Source organism: Hemibagrus wyckioides, linkage group LG02 (assembly GCF_019097595.1).
Source record: "Hemibagrus wyckioides isolate EC202008001 linkage group LG02, SWU_Hwy_1.0, whole genome shotgun sequence".
NCBI lineage: Eukaryota > Metazoa > Chordata > Actinopteri > Siluriformes > Bagridae > Hemibagrus > Hemibagrus wyckioides.
Genome location: NC_080711.1, coordinates 12768420 through 12787351, shown reverse-complemented (window position 1 = coordinate 12787351; position 18932 = coordinate 12768420). Strand labels below are relative to the sequence as shown.

Here is an 18932-nt window from a genome sequence, read left to right as displayed (position 1 = left end):
CTAGCCGCTCTCTTCCACACACATATGAGATCACAGACATCCATGACTGGCTAGTGTCATTATGACTAACAGACGAGAGAGACTGCTGTCCTTCCCCTCCAAAGAGCATGGATTATATTGCTCTCTAGAGCTCCTGGCTAAAGATGGCTGTTGTATTGGGATTTATTTTTTTCCCTAAAACAACAGTTCTCAAATTTTTTAGCTTTAAGAAAAAAAAAACAGGTATAAATCTATATACATGCTGAGCACACCTTTATTATAGAAGTGATTCTGAAAATTCTGGATAAATGTTGTAGATTTTTATTTCTAAACTTTGTAATTACAGAATACAACAATACTTGTTTTGTCAGTTACTAAGGTACAGTAAGATATGAACCCATTTAATTTAAGAGGCCAGTCCATCCATCTATCCATCTATCCATCCATCTATCCATCCATCCATCCATCCATTCATTTTCTGTACCAGTTATCTGACACAGGGTCATGGGAAAGCAAGAGTCTATCCCAGGGGACTTGGGCCACAACCTAGACAAGAGACAACCTAGAGAGGGGGCCAGTCCAACACAGGGCACAACCACAAACACACACACACACACCCTTTCACACACTATGGGCAATTTAGAGTTGCCAATAAGCCAATAACACATGTTTTTGGACTAGTAGATGAAACCAGAGTACTCAGAAAAAAAACCAAAATCACAGGGATAAAATGCAAACCCCCACCCATGAAAGTGCGATATGCTTTCCCCCAACTGACCAGTTAAACTGGCTAATAACTATAAGGTATTAACTTATATGGTAATGGTGGGTTGCGATTTCCTTCACTGTAGTGGTGGTGCTCTTGACTATGCCTCACAAACCCCTGGTTCCCAGACCTCGGTGTTCCAAAGCACTTGCGTTAATATCAACTCTACAAGCAAAGCATATGATTGGATTATAAACTGGCTCGAATGCAAGTCACTCAGATGACTTGAGTGGCTGACAAATTAATGTAAATATTTATGACTGTATCTGTATCCTGTTACACCTACAGGTGTTCTCTGATTCAGCCACAGACAGACAAAAGTCTCTCTCTCCAAAAAGTTTGGGCAAAGAAAGGCATTCCTCTGAAATAGCTGTTTATCCCAGATCAATTAACCTCTCACTGCCTGAAGTCCGTAATTACCGTTGGCCCATTATGGTCGTGTGGTGAGTGCCAAGTTAAACAAAACGCTCATCTCCTTGACACACCATGATGATGAGAGACTGACATTTCAATTCACTCTGGATTAACACATGTGTCAGAAACACTCTCCCGCATCCTGGAGCTCACTTTCACTCTGTTGCAATGCTTAATCGCGTTTGCAATTTCAAAATCTGTTTGCTTTTATCATTTTTTAGCTACCTCGTTGTGCTTACTGTAAGCAGTTTTAGGGCCACAAATCTCCCTTTGTATTTGGTGTTCGGATAAGGGAGGGGGTGGGCTTTGGGTGAGGTTGTGCTATGTCTGGTTCAGCTGGCAGGTGAGATCTTGTCTAACCCTGTCTGAGTGTCCCGTCTGGGGTACATCTCTGAATTTCCCTGCTGGAAGAAGAATTGCATGAGCGCGGCAGGCTGTCAACAGGTTTTGTATCAGCATCCTGGGTAGAACAAATGCCAGTGTGTGGCATTAGCGTTAAACATATAAACTGGTACGAGTGAAGAATAAAAAAAACATTCGAAGCAGAACTTTATTGGAACCGTTTATTCTAAAGCCCACACAAAGCACTTGTATGACTTGCATAATATAATTCAAGAGTACGATGTGGGTGATGCATCTATTTAAATTCTGAGAGCAGGCATTAAATCATCAACCCTTTATGTTACATAGGAACGCACAGCGGCAAGTCAACAATTATTATATTTTAAATAACAAGTGCATCCTTGTACTGCCTGATTAGAATTTTATTTGGTTGCAGAGACATTTAATGACAATTAAAATAACAATCCTGAAAGTGAGTCAAATATTAATAAAAAAAAAAAAGAAGTGCAGGATGAAACATTTGGAAATTATTTAGATCCTCTTTTTTTGGGAAAAAAAAACTTTCAGATACTGTCAACACATTTCAAAAGCAGCAGCTGCTTCATTGGCAGCAGGAATTACAACAACAGCTTGGGCATAGTGACATCAACACAATTAATTTGCTTTACAACTTCGTGGAATGCTTTTGATGGCAATTGTAAAAAAAAAAAGAAACATATTGGCTTGCTGTGAGCAGACTGAATTATTAGATTATTTTTTGTTTCATGGACATGCCTTTGGCGCAGCATCACCTTGGCATTTTATGAAACAATTAAAGATGAAGGGAACGGGGTAGTGATAGATGCAGGGATTTTTTCCCCCCCTGTGTACTTGATTCACTCTGGCTTTTAGGAGGGATGAGTGATTTAGTAATTCGGTATGTTTGGAAGTAGAGCATTTGCACATTTACAGGCTTTATATTGCTATAGATTTCAGTGGAACATTACCACATACTGTTGATAGACAGGTGAGTGTACACATAGCAAGCCCACAAGCTGGCACTCATCCAGAAAGTGTTGATAATTAAATGCACACATTAGAACCGAAGGAAATGTCCTGAGCACCTTATACTGAATCAGTCATTACTCCATTCAGTGATGGTGAACTTTTTCATTAAACCCTGCCTGTGTGGTTGCTCTGTTTCAGCTTGCTGTGAAAAATCCCTGAAGGTGACAGGGATATGAGCAAAGTTGTGAATCTCTTTAGTACAGCTAACGCAAAGGTATTCCTCCTATAGCCTTTGGGGATATACCGCAGTAGCGTTGCTTTCAAAGATTAAATGATCAATTCCTAATCTGACTTCTAGCTCTGTTTAATACCTGTCCAACACTAACCTGAGTGCATTTTGTGCTGGGAGACAAGATTAAAGATTAAAAGATAAAAAGGGGGTAATGAGCAAGAAAGCACCTCGGACTGAATGTTGTAGCAACACGGAGATCTGTTTGTGCTACTTTTGACTTGACAGCACGCAAAGCTTAGTAGCCAAATGCTTCTGTTCGGTGATACTTCATCTAGGTCATAATATGTTGCGTTTCGACGTCTTTCTGAAACTAGCAATAGCCATGGCGGCCTGAGAGGTTTGTTTCTCGCTTGGCCCAGTATGCCGTGATGTAATGGGGTAGAGGGGCATTGGATTTTACAAGGCCCGCTCTGTGATCTCTTGCCGACACCAATTAGCTGAGCAATCAGACCTCCCTGCTTTTGTGTGAGTAACCGCTCGTAAACGCCGCAGTTGCCTAGAGAAAGTGAGATGCAACGTCTCAACAAATGCAATTACTCGGAAACCAGACTGAGGTTTAACCAAAGACAGGGGTGGGGTGGTGGGTAGGGGGTAGGGGGTAGGGGGGGCTACCTGGAGAATTTCTTTTCCTGGTTCGTACATAAATAGTTGTAAAAGTGTCATTCCTGGACGTGTGCAGGCAAGTGAACCTTCTTATCCCTTTGCTTACTTTTTGCACATGGTTCAAGGGGGACCGCAGTATTCATTTCTCAACATTTCATTGGATACATAAACAAAATTAATCTTTCAAACCCTTGCCTCGGGAAAGAAACACAATGCTGGTGTTAATCACTATAATTTTTCTCTCTGATGAGCTCATCTAGATGTATTTGCGCAGGTTATAGCATTTTATTCTCTGCTTGTTTAGTCTTACTTCAAGAATAACTGGGAATCCAAAAGAGAAACTTTACTTTTTTTGCATTGCATTTTTTAAGAGAGTGTGAACAAAAGTGTTGCGCCTGGAAACCCATCATCGTTAAGCCTTCTGAGGTAATGGTAGGTTTAATACCACTACTCACTACTTCATTTGTCATGCCATTTAAATTTTGAGAATAGCCCAAAGAGACAGTTTAATGCCTCATTGAGTTCAGAATCCGTGTCATTTTTTGCAGCTTCTCCAAAAGCTCTGTAGTTGTTTCCTCTTTACTTACATTACACTTTGTTTTTTATAGCACAATGAGCTTGTTCTGTGGTATGGTTATAAGCAAAAAGCTATAAATACCTACAGTAAGAGCAATTTGCTTTCTCCTAACTGAGGCCACTGAGGGATGGTGATAGGCTATAAATTTTCCAATTAAACTTTCCGCTTGAGTTCCTGGGGGGGTTACCAAAAATAAACTAATCCGGGTCGTGTGTCAGAAAGATCTGCCATTACCTATTCTGTAGCAAAATTACACAACAAATTTGTTTGGCAAATGTAATTATATATATATATGTCTGTGTATTTTGGCTTTTCCAGTCCTTTCTCTAGAAACACTTCTTGATTCAGTGTACAACAAACGTAATCATAAACTGCTGAGATAGATCAGGTGCATTCAAAGCAGAAAGGACACAAGCTTTAGATATTAAACTTCAATATTCTTAATATTCTAATATCAACTGAGGTTCCTTCCAATAGAAATCTAAAATATAAATAAATAAAAATAGGTTTTAAGTTAACTCCAGACCATGCTCCCCTGGTAAAACCATTAAAGGTTCCACAAAAAAAAAACTCACACCAGTGTGTTCCCCGAATCGAAGAAGGTTCCAAATTAAAATCTTTTTTACTCTTACTTATACAAAGATCTTTTGAGGAACCCTTGCTTCTAAGTTTGTGTAAATTCCTCTTAAATCGGTCTCTAGACGGAAAGTGTATAGCATTTTTGGCACAGGAAATAAAAGGCTCAGATACAAAAGGGCTAAGCTTGAATCAGTAATATTCTTAAGAAGAAAAAATTAAATCTACTTTTTGCTAAATGTGTTTCATTTGACCCTTAGAGCAAATAAGCTTCCAAATGTCAGTGGACATTGTGAAACCTGATGTTTATCTCCGCATAAAGTGTACGGTAATTTCAAAAAATATATTGCTGCAAAATGGTTACATATGTACACGATATTTTTAAATGACCTAAGACATTACTTAACACACCAGGCAAATTCAGATGCTGCAGAATTTGGCATGAATGGACAGGTCATAAATAATATCTGGACCTGCGGAAGGGTGCAGGGGCACAGCGTAGGCTCTTCCTTTCCCAGCCTGCATTCCTGCTTCTCTCCGGCCCGGAGTAAATCAGCCCTTTGACAGGTCAGTCTGCAGATGTGTGGCCCATCAGCTCCATTTTTCTACAACATTTTTTTACTACATCACCATATTCAGAGCTCAGCACTGCAATGATCTGTAAATAGGAATTTCCCTCTGTTTCGCCTATGCCATAAGTGACGCATTATAGAGGCATTCTGGGGGCTAGTGGACGTGGCAGTGGACTGACTCGTCTCTGCTGCAGGTGTCACCAGTCCATGACACCTACAGCCTTGTTCTCTCATTCTAGACAAGATTTACAACCCCTGAAGGGCAGTAAGAAGCCTCATTGATGCTTCTTTATTGGAACGTGACCTTTTGCAGCTGGAGAGGGCTTCTTTGGTAAGGTTTACTAGGCGTGAAGTTGACTTGGGTGGTTGCAGTACCGGTTTGGTGCAGAGGGCCTTATATGCTTCAGATACACTTCGGAATGAAGCGTGAGGCTCTTCTGCATATAAGGAGCTTGTGGGAATTCAGAGGTTAAATTGAGCCATTTGCTTTTATTGGCAGAGTTAAGCCAGGGGCAATTCAATTAAGAACCAAGTTGGACCAGTAAGAGCTGGAAGAGAGGCGAGAGTGACGTGCCACAGAGTTATTTTCTTGGGCTAGTGTGTTAATTTTGCACTTCATTTTGGCTTCTAAGTCATCTTAGGAAAGTCTTGTTCTCCACCCCCAGGATAAGACTAATCTAAGACTAAAATGTACTGTCAGTGAATTCCTTTAAAAAAGCAAAACATTTTCTTGTACTAGTTCTGGACTATTCTTGAATACTGGCAAAAGTTCCAGAAGTGCATTCCATCTTAAATCTTGTCACTTTGTGTATATACTGAAAACTAACTTTTGGAAAAATACCAGATCTTGTTTCTACCCTTTACCTGTCTAGCTTTGTGTGCCCAAATTCCTGTTCCTCACTGACATAATTGGAACACAATGCCATCTTTTACTTGTAGCCCATCTGATTATACATTTGAAATCCTCAATCCTGAGATGCTTTTCTGCTCACCATGGTCATACAGAGTGATTATCTGAATTACCATAGCCTTTCTGTCAGCTCAGACTAGTCTGGCCATTTTCCTCTGACCTCTCTCATCAAAAAGGCATTTCCACCCACAGAACTGCAACACTGGATGTGTTGGATGTGAACATTACCTAACTCTCTTGACCTGTATCTGCATGATTTTATGCATTGTGCAACTGATTGAATGGATAATTGCATTGAGCGTTTTTTTCTATTAAAATGCACAGTAAAAGTTTATATATTATTTAATCCTGTACTGCATTATGACAAGAAATCTGACTTGACATTACAGTTAGGTTCTAGCTTCTAGAGTACCTGTGGTTCTTGAGGGCCTCCAGCATGTTTACGAAGCTAATAGTGAATAAACACTTTGGCTGGAGGTGTTTTTCTGAGGCTCAGCATGGAGGAGCGACAGTGGGCTAAGTTCCAGCATTTCCCCGCTGATGTGCCACACGCGCCGGCTGCAGTCTAGCCCTCAGCGGACGGGGAGTGCAACAGGAAGCGGCCGAGTTGTAAATTACTAACACCAGGTGACCATCCATCCTCAGTGTGGCGTCTTTATTGTACCTTTTCGCCAAGCTTGTCACAGGAATGTCATATATAACCGAACAAAATCCCTCCTCGTGATATGAATCTTCTCTGTAACAGCGAGGAGGGGAGAAAGTTTCCTCTGAAGTTTCAAAGGCAATGTAAGTCATTTTTATGGCAAATTTAAAAAATGACTAATTGGTAGATGAAAGTGTGTGTAGATGAAAGTGTGTGTTAGGAGAATTGTATAAAGAAAGCAAGGGGACTATTGTATAACTCCATATATGTGTGCTTATTTTCCTTTTTGCCACATACCTCCCATAACAGTCCCAAACAACCTTGTAGCTAGGTGGCTTTCAGCAACTGGGCAGGACAGGAAGAGGGTGAGAACTTCCTGTGGCAGACCAAAACTGAGTTGTGCCTGGAAACAGCCTTAAGCTAACTACTACCTAACCCAATAAGCACAGAGAAAAATTAGACTTTAAATACAACTGATGTAGACACTCCAATGAGTCTACACCTACTCCTCATTTCGATTAATATATATATTAAAATATAATATTATTTTTTTATACTTTTAGCTAACTACTATATAAAATAGCACTACAATCTTTGTTCTTTGAATAATTACGGCTTCTTAGCTTAGTTTTACTCAGAATCCTCTCTGATAGGTGAAGATTTCTACACAAGACCTCTGATGGATTAGAGATAAAAAGGGTTCTACATTTGAGTGTTTCTTTTAAAAGAATGCTTCTAACCTATCAGTTTAAGATCCTCAATAAATATCCTAAACATCATTCAGAAGACCTGATTTTTTTTCGCACTTCTACCAGCTATTAATTCATTATTCTTTATTAATTCACAGAATAATTCATTTCAATCTCTCACCTTTGATCTAACTTTTTGAGTTTGCTGTATAATGTGTTTTCGAAAAAAGCATAGATTTTTATTAATTCAATTTCTTATAGTTTAAACCCAGAAATGAAGGTCACATCATGTCTAAAATTCAGTACGTTCTTAAAAATGATCATATTCTGAAATGGTGTTGTTATAATGCTGGAGAAACATACAACTATAACTCCATGCTTAATGCTGGCCTAAACCTGGGTCGGTTTGTTAACAGGTTATTCTGGTTCCCACGTGCATATGTAAATACTCAAAAGCATATCCTGAGGAAATAGAGCTTGGCATCTGCACAAAAAAGCTCTCATTATATGAAAGCCAAGTCTTCATTAAGGATTTTTGACTGGTGTTCACCCTGTTACACAACTTACATCACTTTTGGTGCACATGCTCATGACAAAACACAATTAAATGCACTATGTAAAGAATCTAAAGCTACACTGGGCAAAGGCTTGACAAAACTCAAAGCCAGTTGAATATTGGAAAAAACGTCACCCTGAACTTTTCCAATCCGTTTCAGTTTCGGTGAACATTTCTGTGCCCACTGTAGCCTGATTCTGTTCTTGGCTCACAGGAGTGGACTAAACGTGGCGTTCTGCTGTTGTAACCCCACTGCCTCAAGGTTCATTTCAACATGTTGCGTGTTCTGAGATGCTTTTCTGCTCACCCTAGTTGTAAAGAGTGGATATTTAGTTAGCGTAGTGTTCCTGCCTGCCCATTCTCCTGTAACCTCTCTCATCAACAAAGCATTTTTTACCAGAACTAGATGTTTGTTTTTTTTTGTTTTTTTTTGCATCATTGTATAATCTCTAGAGACTGTTACGAATAAAAATCCCAGGATATCAGCAGTTTCTAAACTATTGAAAGCAGCCCATCTTTCCAGCAACAAGCACACATTGGGCAAAGTCCCTGAGATCCCTGAGTATGATTTTATCCATTTTGTTTCCACCATGTGATTGATTTTGTTTCCACCACATGAATATAAATTTGCCTAAATTTGCAAATGTACAGCTGTTCCTAATATACAGGACATTGAATGTATAATCATACTTTTAACATGTTACTGCAATGGTTAGAATGAAGAGGTTTAATTGCTAAATGAGATCAGTTCCTGACTTTGACAGAGAAATCATAGTAGCCATGCTGATGACATGATGTGTCTAGACTTTATCACAGTGAGACAGGATTAAAGGCTTACCCCTCCCCCCCCAAACACACACACACATACACACACACCCACACACACATTTTCTTCCAGCCACACTGCCTTCAAGAGATGAATGGATCCCCTGCTTCTGCTTCCCTCTCTAAGACCGACACAGCCAATGATATTTACAGGTCTTCTGGGGACCAGGTTAAGTTCTCTCTCTCTTCCTTATGGACCTCCTCTCAAGATCTCCTGCTTTTCTTCTCTCCCATATCAATTCCATCAAGAGGCTTTGGACTTTCTGGTGGATTAATTAGTTACCAGACAGTGATTGAGCTCTTCAGTGCAGTGATTTATGAAAATTCTGACTAGATTAGGGAATAATGTCTAAATCAGTTAGCTGAATTGCTTTTTTTGCACTGGGAAAATTATTTTTTTTCAGTAAGCATTTTCCTGGTCAGATCTGGAGCCTATCCTGGGAACACTGGGTTTGAGTCAGGAATACACACTGGATAGAACACCAGTCCAACACATACATCCTCAGACTCTTTCACACCTAGGGGGCAATTTAGTGTAGCTGAAGGTGAGGTGAAGTGGCAGCATTACTTTTTGCACGACTGTGACACTCGCATCAGGAAGATCAGTTACACAACAGTTAAAGTTAATATGCTACAAGGTAATGATTTAATGACTTAAGTATATGACACAGATGCAAGAAACCCTCATTCTTCTATGTGTAAACTGTATGACAGAAAGGTAACTACAAAGTAAGCACATAAGACTTGATGTCTCACTGACACATTAGATCTATTATAATCTTATGACTGTGGAGTTGTGTTATTTACTAATGATATTATGTAATGTAGAAAATATCTGTGCAAATAATAATAATAATAATAATAATAATAATAATAATAATAATAATAATAATACTCTTCAGTCTAAATAATATTCAAATAGGTGCGTAACTCCCTTCATTTGGGAATACTTCTGCTTGCAGGTGTGAGATCATATAAACCATGGAAGGAAGACGACAGGGGCTAAAATCAAGGGTTTTCTTTTATTATTCAGCAAAACTGAGCCAAGCAAATAAACCTCTATGTTGGAAATTTTTTTATGTGTTTTTCCTTGCAGTAAATGGGTCATAATGATTTAGCACTACGAGGTTATCTATCTATCTATCTATCTATCTATCTATCTATCTATCTATCTATCTATCTATCTATCTATCTGTCTGTCTGTCTGTCTGTCTGTCTGTCTATCTGTCTGTCTGTCTGTCTGTCTGTCTATCTAGCTAGCTAGCTAGCTAGCTAGAAAGTAGAAAAGTGTTTCCCAAATCAGAAAAGGTTCTTAGTAGAACATTTTTTTGGAAGCCCGGAACACTAAATTATCCAATGAACTCTTTTTATATAACAGTGAGCATATACAAGCTGAAATAACCTTTGACCAAATGTTTCCATCTTAAAGGAAAATTCCGATATGGGACGGGATTTACATTCTATGATACACGGAAGAGTCACTGTCTCTTAATCATCTCCTCCACAGCCAGTAAACCTGTCAGTAAATAGAGATGTGCAGGAACACCCACTGGACTCACTGCTCATGCTTCACTGATCTCCCACCATCAGTTTGGCTCACGCAGAGTTGGTGGAGTTTTCTGCGCTGAGCAACAGGAATGAAGAAATTCTCAAGATGATAACATCTACTGTCTTTCACTGTACTCAAGTGAGAGACAAATTTCAAACCATAATATATCCACTGACAACTGTGTGTGGGCGATAATCACAGCTGGCAACTGGTTAGTTAGAAAGTTATGTTCGATATGTATGTCAGTAGTCACAAAAAAGCCGGCTGATTGGTGTTAATGGCAAAATGGTGTAGCATAAAACAAGAGATATTTAAAAGTTTGGGTTAATAAGGTAAGATACAAAACAAAAACAGATCAATGAGGGTTATTATTAGCACAACTGTGAATCTTGTTTTCTATAGTGATTATAGATTATAGATATAGATGATACATGATCTAATAATGATTCTTTAATACGGCGTAAATACAGGAGCAGCTTATGACCATGGATTTGAGTGGAGCTAGCTAGAAGAGTGTAGCTCAATCTTGCTAATCCTATCCTTTCTAATTAAAACAAGGACTCAGTATTACTGTGAATGATTTGAAAGAAATTCAAATAATTCGTATTCCATATAGCAGCTGCAGATCTCTTCACCACTGTTGAAGTATGTGTGTCAAACACAGAATTGGTATATAAATCTTCCTCCTGTCTCACCCCATTCTCCCATAAGAGAAAGCACAGGGCAGTGTGATACCTGCCCCAATGGACCTGTAAGTGCTTGCGTCCATTTTGACAGCTAGGTGCAATAATATGTCTAATGAGCTAAACAGAGTGCGAAGTGTGCTGCCCTACAACTGTACAACATCAAGAAAGTTGAGCAGATCAATTGAACTGTCAGTTTATAGACAGTTTACCGTTTATATCTTTCAACTAGTAACATTCTTTACTGGGTGGTGGCTCAAAATGTATGGAGTTGTGAATGAAGGCTTTAGAAAGATTAACATTCGTTAATCTCGGCTGATGTATATAGTTGTGCTCAGCCCCACCTGCCCCTCTGGATGAGCTGCCGTCATTCAAATGGTATTTCACAGTTTATCGTGTGCATTTACAGCACGCTGCATTTACTGGGTTTGTAAATTCCCGATGGTGCTCCAGTGCTGTTTCCGTACGTTTAGATTAGCTCTTTAAACCCTTAATGCACGAATTTTGACGTATGTTTGGATTTTACTACCCCTATTTTTAACTGTCACCCAAATTTAACTGTATTCAAAGCCCTGAGTGGATGGCATTCATCTAAAAATGTCGGTAAATACACTATGTACATCTGCTGTGTATGGATGTGTGTGTATATTGTCTCTGGCAAAAGCAGTTGGGAAACACAGCAGGAGACCCAGCAAGAGGTCTGTAGTGTTGAGGAGAGTGATGAAGTGTGTACTATGTGTGTGTGCTCGAGCTTGTGTGTGTGTGTGATTGTGCATGTGCGTGCATGAAATATGTCAGCTCACTTAACCATTAATCATTTCCCAATCTTCCTTTTACACTAGCAGGCACACAAACCCACACGCACACAGGGTGGTCCTATCAGCAGCTATACGACTGCCACTAAGACACACACACACACACACACACAGCACCAGACACAGCACATAAATGTCTAAGCACAGAAGTGAGCATGAATCATCTCTTTCATTTTACTATCTTCTCACATAAACCTACTCACCACAAACCCCAACTTTCTTCTTTCACTTTTCTTTCCGTTGATAATGTGATCACTTAACTCCACTTATACCACTGAAAGTGTGTGAAATACACAAATAATAATCTCCCAAAGTCAAAAAGGACATAAAAACCTTAAGAAGTAATTTTTATTATTTTTTGTTTTGTTTTTTTTCCTTCAAGAATCTGACGGGTTTTCCCAAACCCCCACGCATTCATGACTGGCTGCCATTTCCTTAATGTACGTTATTTAATCTGTCTTCACAATCAGCTCAAAGGTGTGCCATGCTCATACCTTTTGTTTATATGTTCAAAGACAAAAATATAAACTGCTTCACACAACTGACATCTGATAAAGAACAAGTAAAGCGATACTTTTTAATAAGAAGAATCTGGTGAATGCAGGACAACGTGAGCAGCCAGATAAAGCTCCTAAAACATACAGCGATCGCACACACAATACGAAATACAGACTGACTGCGAGTATTAGACAGCTAAGCAACTTCCAACATCAAAGTGTAAAACTCGAGCATTTCTCCGGAAGGACATGGACCATCCCTCTTGACCGCACTTCAAAAACGCAGGATTGCTGTTTAAAGACGCAGCAAAGCCGGTTGGCTTGTACGTCGTGTCTGTGTTGAATTATGAGCTCAGCAAACCAAAATCGCAAAAACACGCAGCTCTTTGCCCGGAGAACTCTCGGTTCCACCTGGGTTTAGATTTGGAAATCCCGAAATACATCTCTTTTGCATTTTTTTCCCCCTCTTCATATTTTCCTTGTGTGTTCTCAGGCCCAGAGCTTGGTGACAGTAAACAGTTCTTTCTAAATCAATATTATGGGGAGGCAGAACCCTAAAACAAAGCCTGTGGTTAGCTTATAAATTCAGACTATTCTCAGTTTATTTTGAATGCTAATGTGAAAACACAGTCCAGTGTGCTTTATTCAATGCCCAGCTTGCAACCAAACCGAAACACAGAGAAAGGTCCTTGCTGAAACCCTTGTAGCTGTCTTGTATATTTAAGTGTCGGCTTGCAGTATTATAGCTGTCTCAGCCATTCAAGCTCTCAATACCCCAAACGCTGAGTACATGTTTTCTCCCTTAGCCTGCTAATGTGCTCATGTTCTCCAGTGGCTGGATCACTCGCCCCGAGCCACTCTGCCAGGAAGTCAGTGCGCAGTCTTTGCTGGCAGTAAAGGCCTGATAGGGTATTACTAGGTGTCTAAATTTCCATGTGGCCAAGAATCGCCAAATCTGTGTCAGAATTTACTCCCCAAAAAGCTGACCAGAAAGCCACCTGCTTCCGATTAACAACTCAAGAGAGTGTTTGACTCTCTCTCTCTCTCTCTCTCTCGTTCCTCCTACCATCCCTTTTCTCCCGGCTCAGTATGTTTGTTTTCATTTTTGTGCTTTTTCCCCCTTTCATACGGGCCCATTTTCTTTTCATGTCGAGACAGTGTTCAAGGATGACAGGGAGGCATTTTTAAGTCAATTTGCTAAATTTCATTTCCTGTTTTTATGCAACGCTGAAAGATTTTTTTTTTTTGAGTCATGTTGTCGGGTAGAAAATACACTGCCACAGCAGATTTTTCAGTCTCATTGAGTGTATTGTGATTGCACTGTAAAACAACAGGCAGCAGTTTAAAAAAAAGAGAGAATTTGCCAATGTAATGCATGCAGTTTGTGAATATGCCATGAGAACATCTGTAAATCTAATACAGATAGCTTGCTGTCCACGTGCAAACACACACTGAAACACACGAAGGACTGCACTAAATTTAACGTCTGGCAGTGGAAAGCTGTTATCCTGGAGAGTTTCGGATCCACGTGGTCCTGATGTCATCTTTCTACAAAATTCTTTCAGCCGCCTTGTGATCCAATATCAGCACGATGAAACCCACAGATGCTCCACAGACCCGCAATTCCCAGTGAGCTGATCCAGATTTAGTAGAAATCCCTCACATTTCAGTTGCTTCAATAAAATAAGCACACTGGTTCAGTTTACATACACATAAACTGCAGTTTCTGAAGGCCTGAGAAACGATTACTTTCTATTCCCCCAAAATACATTCATTTTCAATTATATAAATGTAATTTGTGTCTTTTTTTCTCTTTTTCTTTTACAAAACAGTGGTGTATTTCACTGTAACCGCAGTCTACAAGCAGAACAACTGTGGATTAATGCCAATTAAGAGTTTACAATGGCAAAAAAAACAAGACAAAATCTGAAGACCACCGTGTCTGGTATCTATTTTTAGGGCTTTGCACTGAGCACAATGCTGGTTTGACTGGGAGAAAAGCCAATTTGCTACTGATATAATCACTGGCCCTTCAAAACTCCACTGCTTGCTGTGGACATGTTTGTGCACACGGAGGGAGACTTCTGTTTAAGTTGATGGTAACCAAACGTTCTCTCAAATAAACACGACGATAAGGATGCAGAGGCCCAGAGTTTGAAAAGTTTTGCTTTCTGAGAGAACGGATTTAGAATGATTCATGCTTATATATCCTGACAAATTGTTGCTATTTCCCTCCTCTCTGAACTCATATGGAGGCCGACAGACATGATCTCTGTATGGGCTAAATTATTTTCCTTTGTGTAAGACTGAGGGACAAATTTATCAGGCACAAAGGCGCCTGCAGCTCTATTTACCCCGGGGTGGTAAGCTGAGAAAGCATACAGGTTGAGCCAGGCATGTGGGTGATGTAGTTGGCTGATCGTCCCTCGTTCTGGCACTGATAGTGTGTATACAGACAGAGTGCCGTTCACTGAATGACCTGTCTCTGGCTCAGGAGCATACAAACATGTCTATGAAATGGTGAACTATGCCGGTGGTATTTGCTCTACTGAGTGCTCATACTGTAATATCGACTATAATAGCCCACAGAACAGAGTCAAAAGAGGTCAAGATCATCGTGGGGTATAGTTACAGGGGGAAAAACCTCTATACGTAATAAAAAGCTAAAAGTTATAATCCCACAAGCTATATTAAAATCAACTGTAGACTAATAATAATCAGAATTATAATAATTGACGACATTGGTCTGTTAAAAAATATCCAGTTCTAGTTCATGTAAGGAATAAAACACTACAAGGATATACAGTTATTGAAAAGGAATCCATATAACAGTGGTGAATCAGTTGTTTGCTAATGAACCTATAACATATTAGGCAAGGCTCATTAATATAAACCTAATTTGATATATAGCTGGCAGCATGCCGTTACAGAAACTTCACCAGCACCTTCTGACCAATCAGATTTAACAATTTAGGAGCTGTAGGATAAATCCCTATAAACCCTAAAAACCAAGCAAACTACATTTTATTGCTTATATGGCTACAGTTATGAGTTAATCTTTTCAGATGACAGAAAGCTCTAGAAATCTGTTAGATAAAAACAGAGTCCACATGCTTAAAGCAAGCTCTAACACTGATACATAATTATGGGTTTATGTGTCCCTGGAGAAACATACTGCACCCTGTGCCATTCTTCAGTCAAGTATTTGGGAATAATAACCACACTAAATTGATATTTTGCAAGACCTTTATTAATGTTTTAATGTTCCAAATGCTCACTATATCTTTTTACCTTTACTTTATCTTTACTACCTTTTTATTGACCAATCAACTCTGTTTGAGTCCACAACATTGCGTGCAAATCCCAGGCTGGAATGTTGGTCACCACACAGCTCTGCAAATAAAGGTGCCCCCATATGCCAGTTCACGGGAATCTTACTTTGTTATCCTCACGCTCATACCTGCAGCTCTCCTGACGAGAGACACTGACACATTTGCCTCCGATGCAGAGAAGGAACCCATTCACTCTTTTATATCTAATCACTGGACTGTAGCAGCCTTCAGTCTTCCAGCTGGGTCTTATTCTCTCTCTCTCTCTCTCTCTCTGTCTCTGTCTCTCTCTCTCTCTCTCTTACACACACACACACACACACACACCTGGTTACAAGATCATCTGTGATAGCAAACCTGATTCTAGATGGCACCTGACCAAGATACACTGTAGATCCTAATGGTGACAAGGTAAAGTGGGAAAAGTTCAAAGACCGATGGACAAAAACAGATACAGGTCTTAGTTAAATAGTCTCAGGGCTGACCTGACAACAACAAGCTCAGTATTGATGTCAGTAATGTAACTTGTCAATAATGTGTAATTTTCTAAAATCCCAGTCCTATCAGCAACACACAACAGTGGAGCTATTAACAGTCTATTCTGCATCCTTGCCTAGAACATGTTATACATTTGATCAGAAAAATCAACAAACCTTCATTAATTCCTCTCCTTCATAGATATTATCTCACTTCTTATCAGGAAACACAGCATTTTTTCCCCCCAGTGTAATTTATTTGGCAGAAAGTAGCAGTTTATTCCTTGCATGCCAAAAATGTCAGCAAAGCTGATTTAATCTCGGCTTCGATCTGATAAAGACACCTGCCATGGAATAACATGACACGCATGAGTCCCTGTGAAAACCTCTGTGGTGTGAAGGTTTCCTTCCTTAAGAAATGGTGCAGACTAAACTTAAAGTCTTACAGCAGCTGACAGTGGTGATGAATGAAAGAACTTCCTGCGTTTTTTAATTGCCACCTTTGTGTCAGTCATTATTTAACAGTGTAGGCCAACAAGCAGGATAATGGCAATATCAAATGTATAGCACAGCAGTGATTTGTCATCCAGCTCTGCAATGGTGGTACAGACACCACAACGCAAAACTTTATGTAATATTCATTCACTTGCAATTTCTGTTGTTTACTCTGCATCTAAATCTAAAATGGACTATATTTTTAACTTTATATGATTTCAGTTGAATACCTGGATTTAAAGTCATTTATTTTTTTTAAATTGTTGTGTGTGTGTGTGTGTGTCTTACAGGAAATGGCTTTTATTTAAACTTGCTCGTACTATTATTCTTTTCAGTGAGTTAATTTTTTAATGTATTGGTTTTGGCAGTATAAATGCTGCTGTCTAGCTAGACGCTGTGTTTGGACCAAAACGTTCCCTCAAAAGGACATGAGAATGCTTTACATATGTTTATGCGCATTGGTCTCATTTCTGTGCTCTCCCTATTTTTTTTTTAATTCTTTTTTTCTTGTTAAATTTGTGCATATTGCATTACTTGAGACAAATGAACCATATACCATATACCAAGTCTATTTGGTTTAACAGATCACCATTAGTATAAATTGGGCTTAATCGATTTTTTTTTATCCCTGATAAGACTGAGGTGAACTTACCGACGCACTCGTTGGCTTCTCTGGCCGTTGCGCGCTGCCATGGCCGGTCATAGTGGAAGGGTTTGCACCTGTCGCACTCGGGTCCCGCAGTGTTGTGTTTGCACTCACACACCAGGTTGCCGTCGCGGTCGCGCACACACTTCGACGCGTGCCCGTTACATTTGCAGCGGCCACCCACCTGCAGATCGGACACGGAGTAGAAGTACGAGTCCCTGGCCAGCTCCGAGTCGTCTTCGTTCTCGTCGCCGAACGTGTGCAAGCGGCTGAACGTCACCTTGATATCAGTGGCCGTGACCCAGTCCTGCAGCACGGGGGAATTATCGAAATCATGCGCCGACGGCCGGCCGTCCAGAGTGCTGAAAGCGATGAGGCCGCCTGCGAGCGGTTGCATGTCCGTGTGCGAGTCCGTGCAGATGGCCTCCTGCTCGTTCTGCTTGGTGATAGCCGCGCGACTCGGTCGGTTGTACATCTTCTTACACTGCGTTGAGTAGAACTGGAACGGCGTCCATGTCTTACCGTAGTCCATCGACTTGTAGATGGCCATGGACTCGGGCCGCGGCGAGCAGAACTGCAGACTCACGTAGGTCACCTCGAACTTTTTGCCCAGCGAGAGCGTGAGAGTGACGTTCTGCGGGTGCTGCACGTAGCTCTCGGACTGCCAGCACGTGAGGTTATGCGGGTTGTTGAGGTCTGTGAGGTACGCGGCCGGATGCGCCTTCTTCGGGTCGGTCGCGTCGCACGTGTGGCAGTCGCGCGTCCTCTCGTCGCCCTTCTCGCTCACCACGCAGTAGCGCGCCGCCGGGGTGCCGCACGTGCTGGACGCGCGCACATCCTTACCGAAAGCCGCGTTCACGAAGTCGGGGATGCAGCGGCGGGGGTTGCCGTTCTCGTCGTAGCACGGGTCGGGCGGCGAGGACTGCGCGGCGAACATGCTCATGCCGTAACCACCGCCGCCGCCACCGCGCGCTCCCTCCACCATCACGCACAGCGCTACCAGAGTGCTCCAAGCCACGAACAGCCGCAGCATCGTCCCACAGGAGTCCGGTTTGCTCTAAATGCACGGCCTTTTGCGAAGAAAGAGAAGTTTTGCTTCTCCGCGCGCGCTTTCAAACTCCAGACGGATCAGATCCTCTGCGCGCGGGCATGCAATCAGGAGATGAGAGCAGGCTTGTCACTTTAGGGCACGTGTTTTCTACATTAAAAAAGAACACCAGGATGTCTTATAACAGCATAAGAACTTATTCCAAATGAAATTGGAGTCTTAATTCTCAGTTTTCTGAGACCTAAACCTTGCCAATACACTCGATGGAACGAAACCAACGTAGAAACGTGCACACAATTGCTGTGTGCTAACAAACAACCGAAATCTTCCGAGTCGAGCGAGGAAATGTTCACTCGGAGAAACAGCTTTAACCGGGCTGAGGAGTATGGCCAACGGCTTAAAGAAATTACAGGGTACGCTCCCTTTTCTTTTCACTCTCTTACTCACTTTCGCCCGGATATGTTGTAATCACGCACTTTTCCCCCTTCAACTTAACGCCAACGATATGAAAAAGAAAACCTGCTATTACTTTTGCTAGAATTGCTTTCTCTCTTTCACTCTCCCCCCCAACTCATTCACACCACCATGTCTCTGAGTGTGTCTCTGAGTGTGTGTCTCACTCTCGCTGCTGCCGCTGTGTGAACAGAATCCAGGCATTCAGCT

The 18932-nt window shown here is 40.9% G+C and overlaps 1 protein-coding gene across 1 annotated transcript in view; it reads right to left on the bottom strand.

Moving 5' to 3' along the window:
- Nucleotides 1–18932, bottom strand: part of ntn1b (netrin 1b) — a 43127-nt gene extending 24195 nt beyond the window's left edge. Inside the window, exon 1 of the mRNA XM_058415859.1 lies at nucleotides 17228–18932. Coding sequence (XP_058271842.1) covers nucleotides 17228–18254 — 1027 coding nt within the window. The 5' untranslated portion in view covers nucleotides 18255–18932. The remainder of the gene's footprint in view (nucleotides 1–17227) is intronic.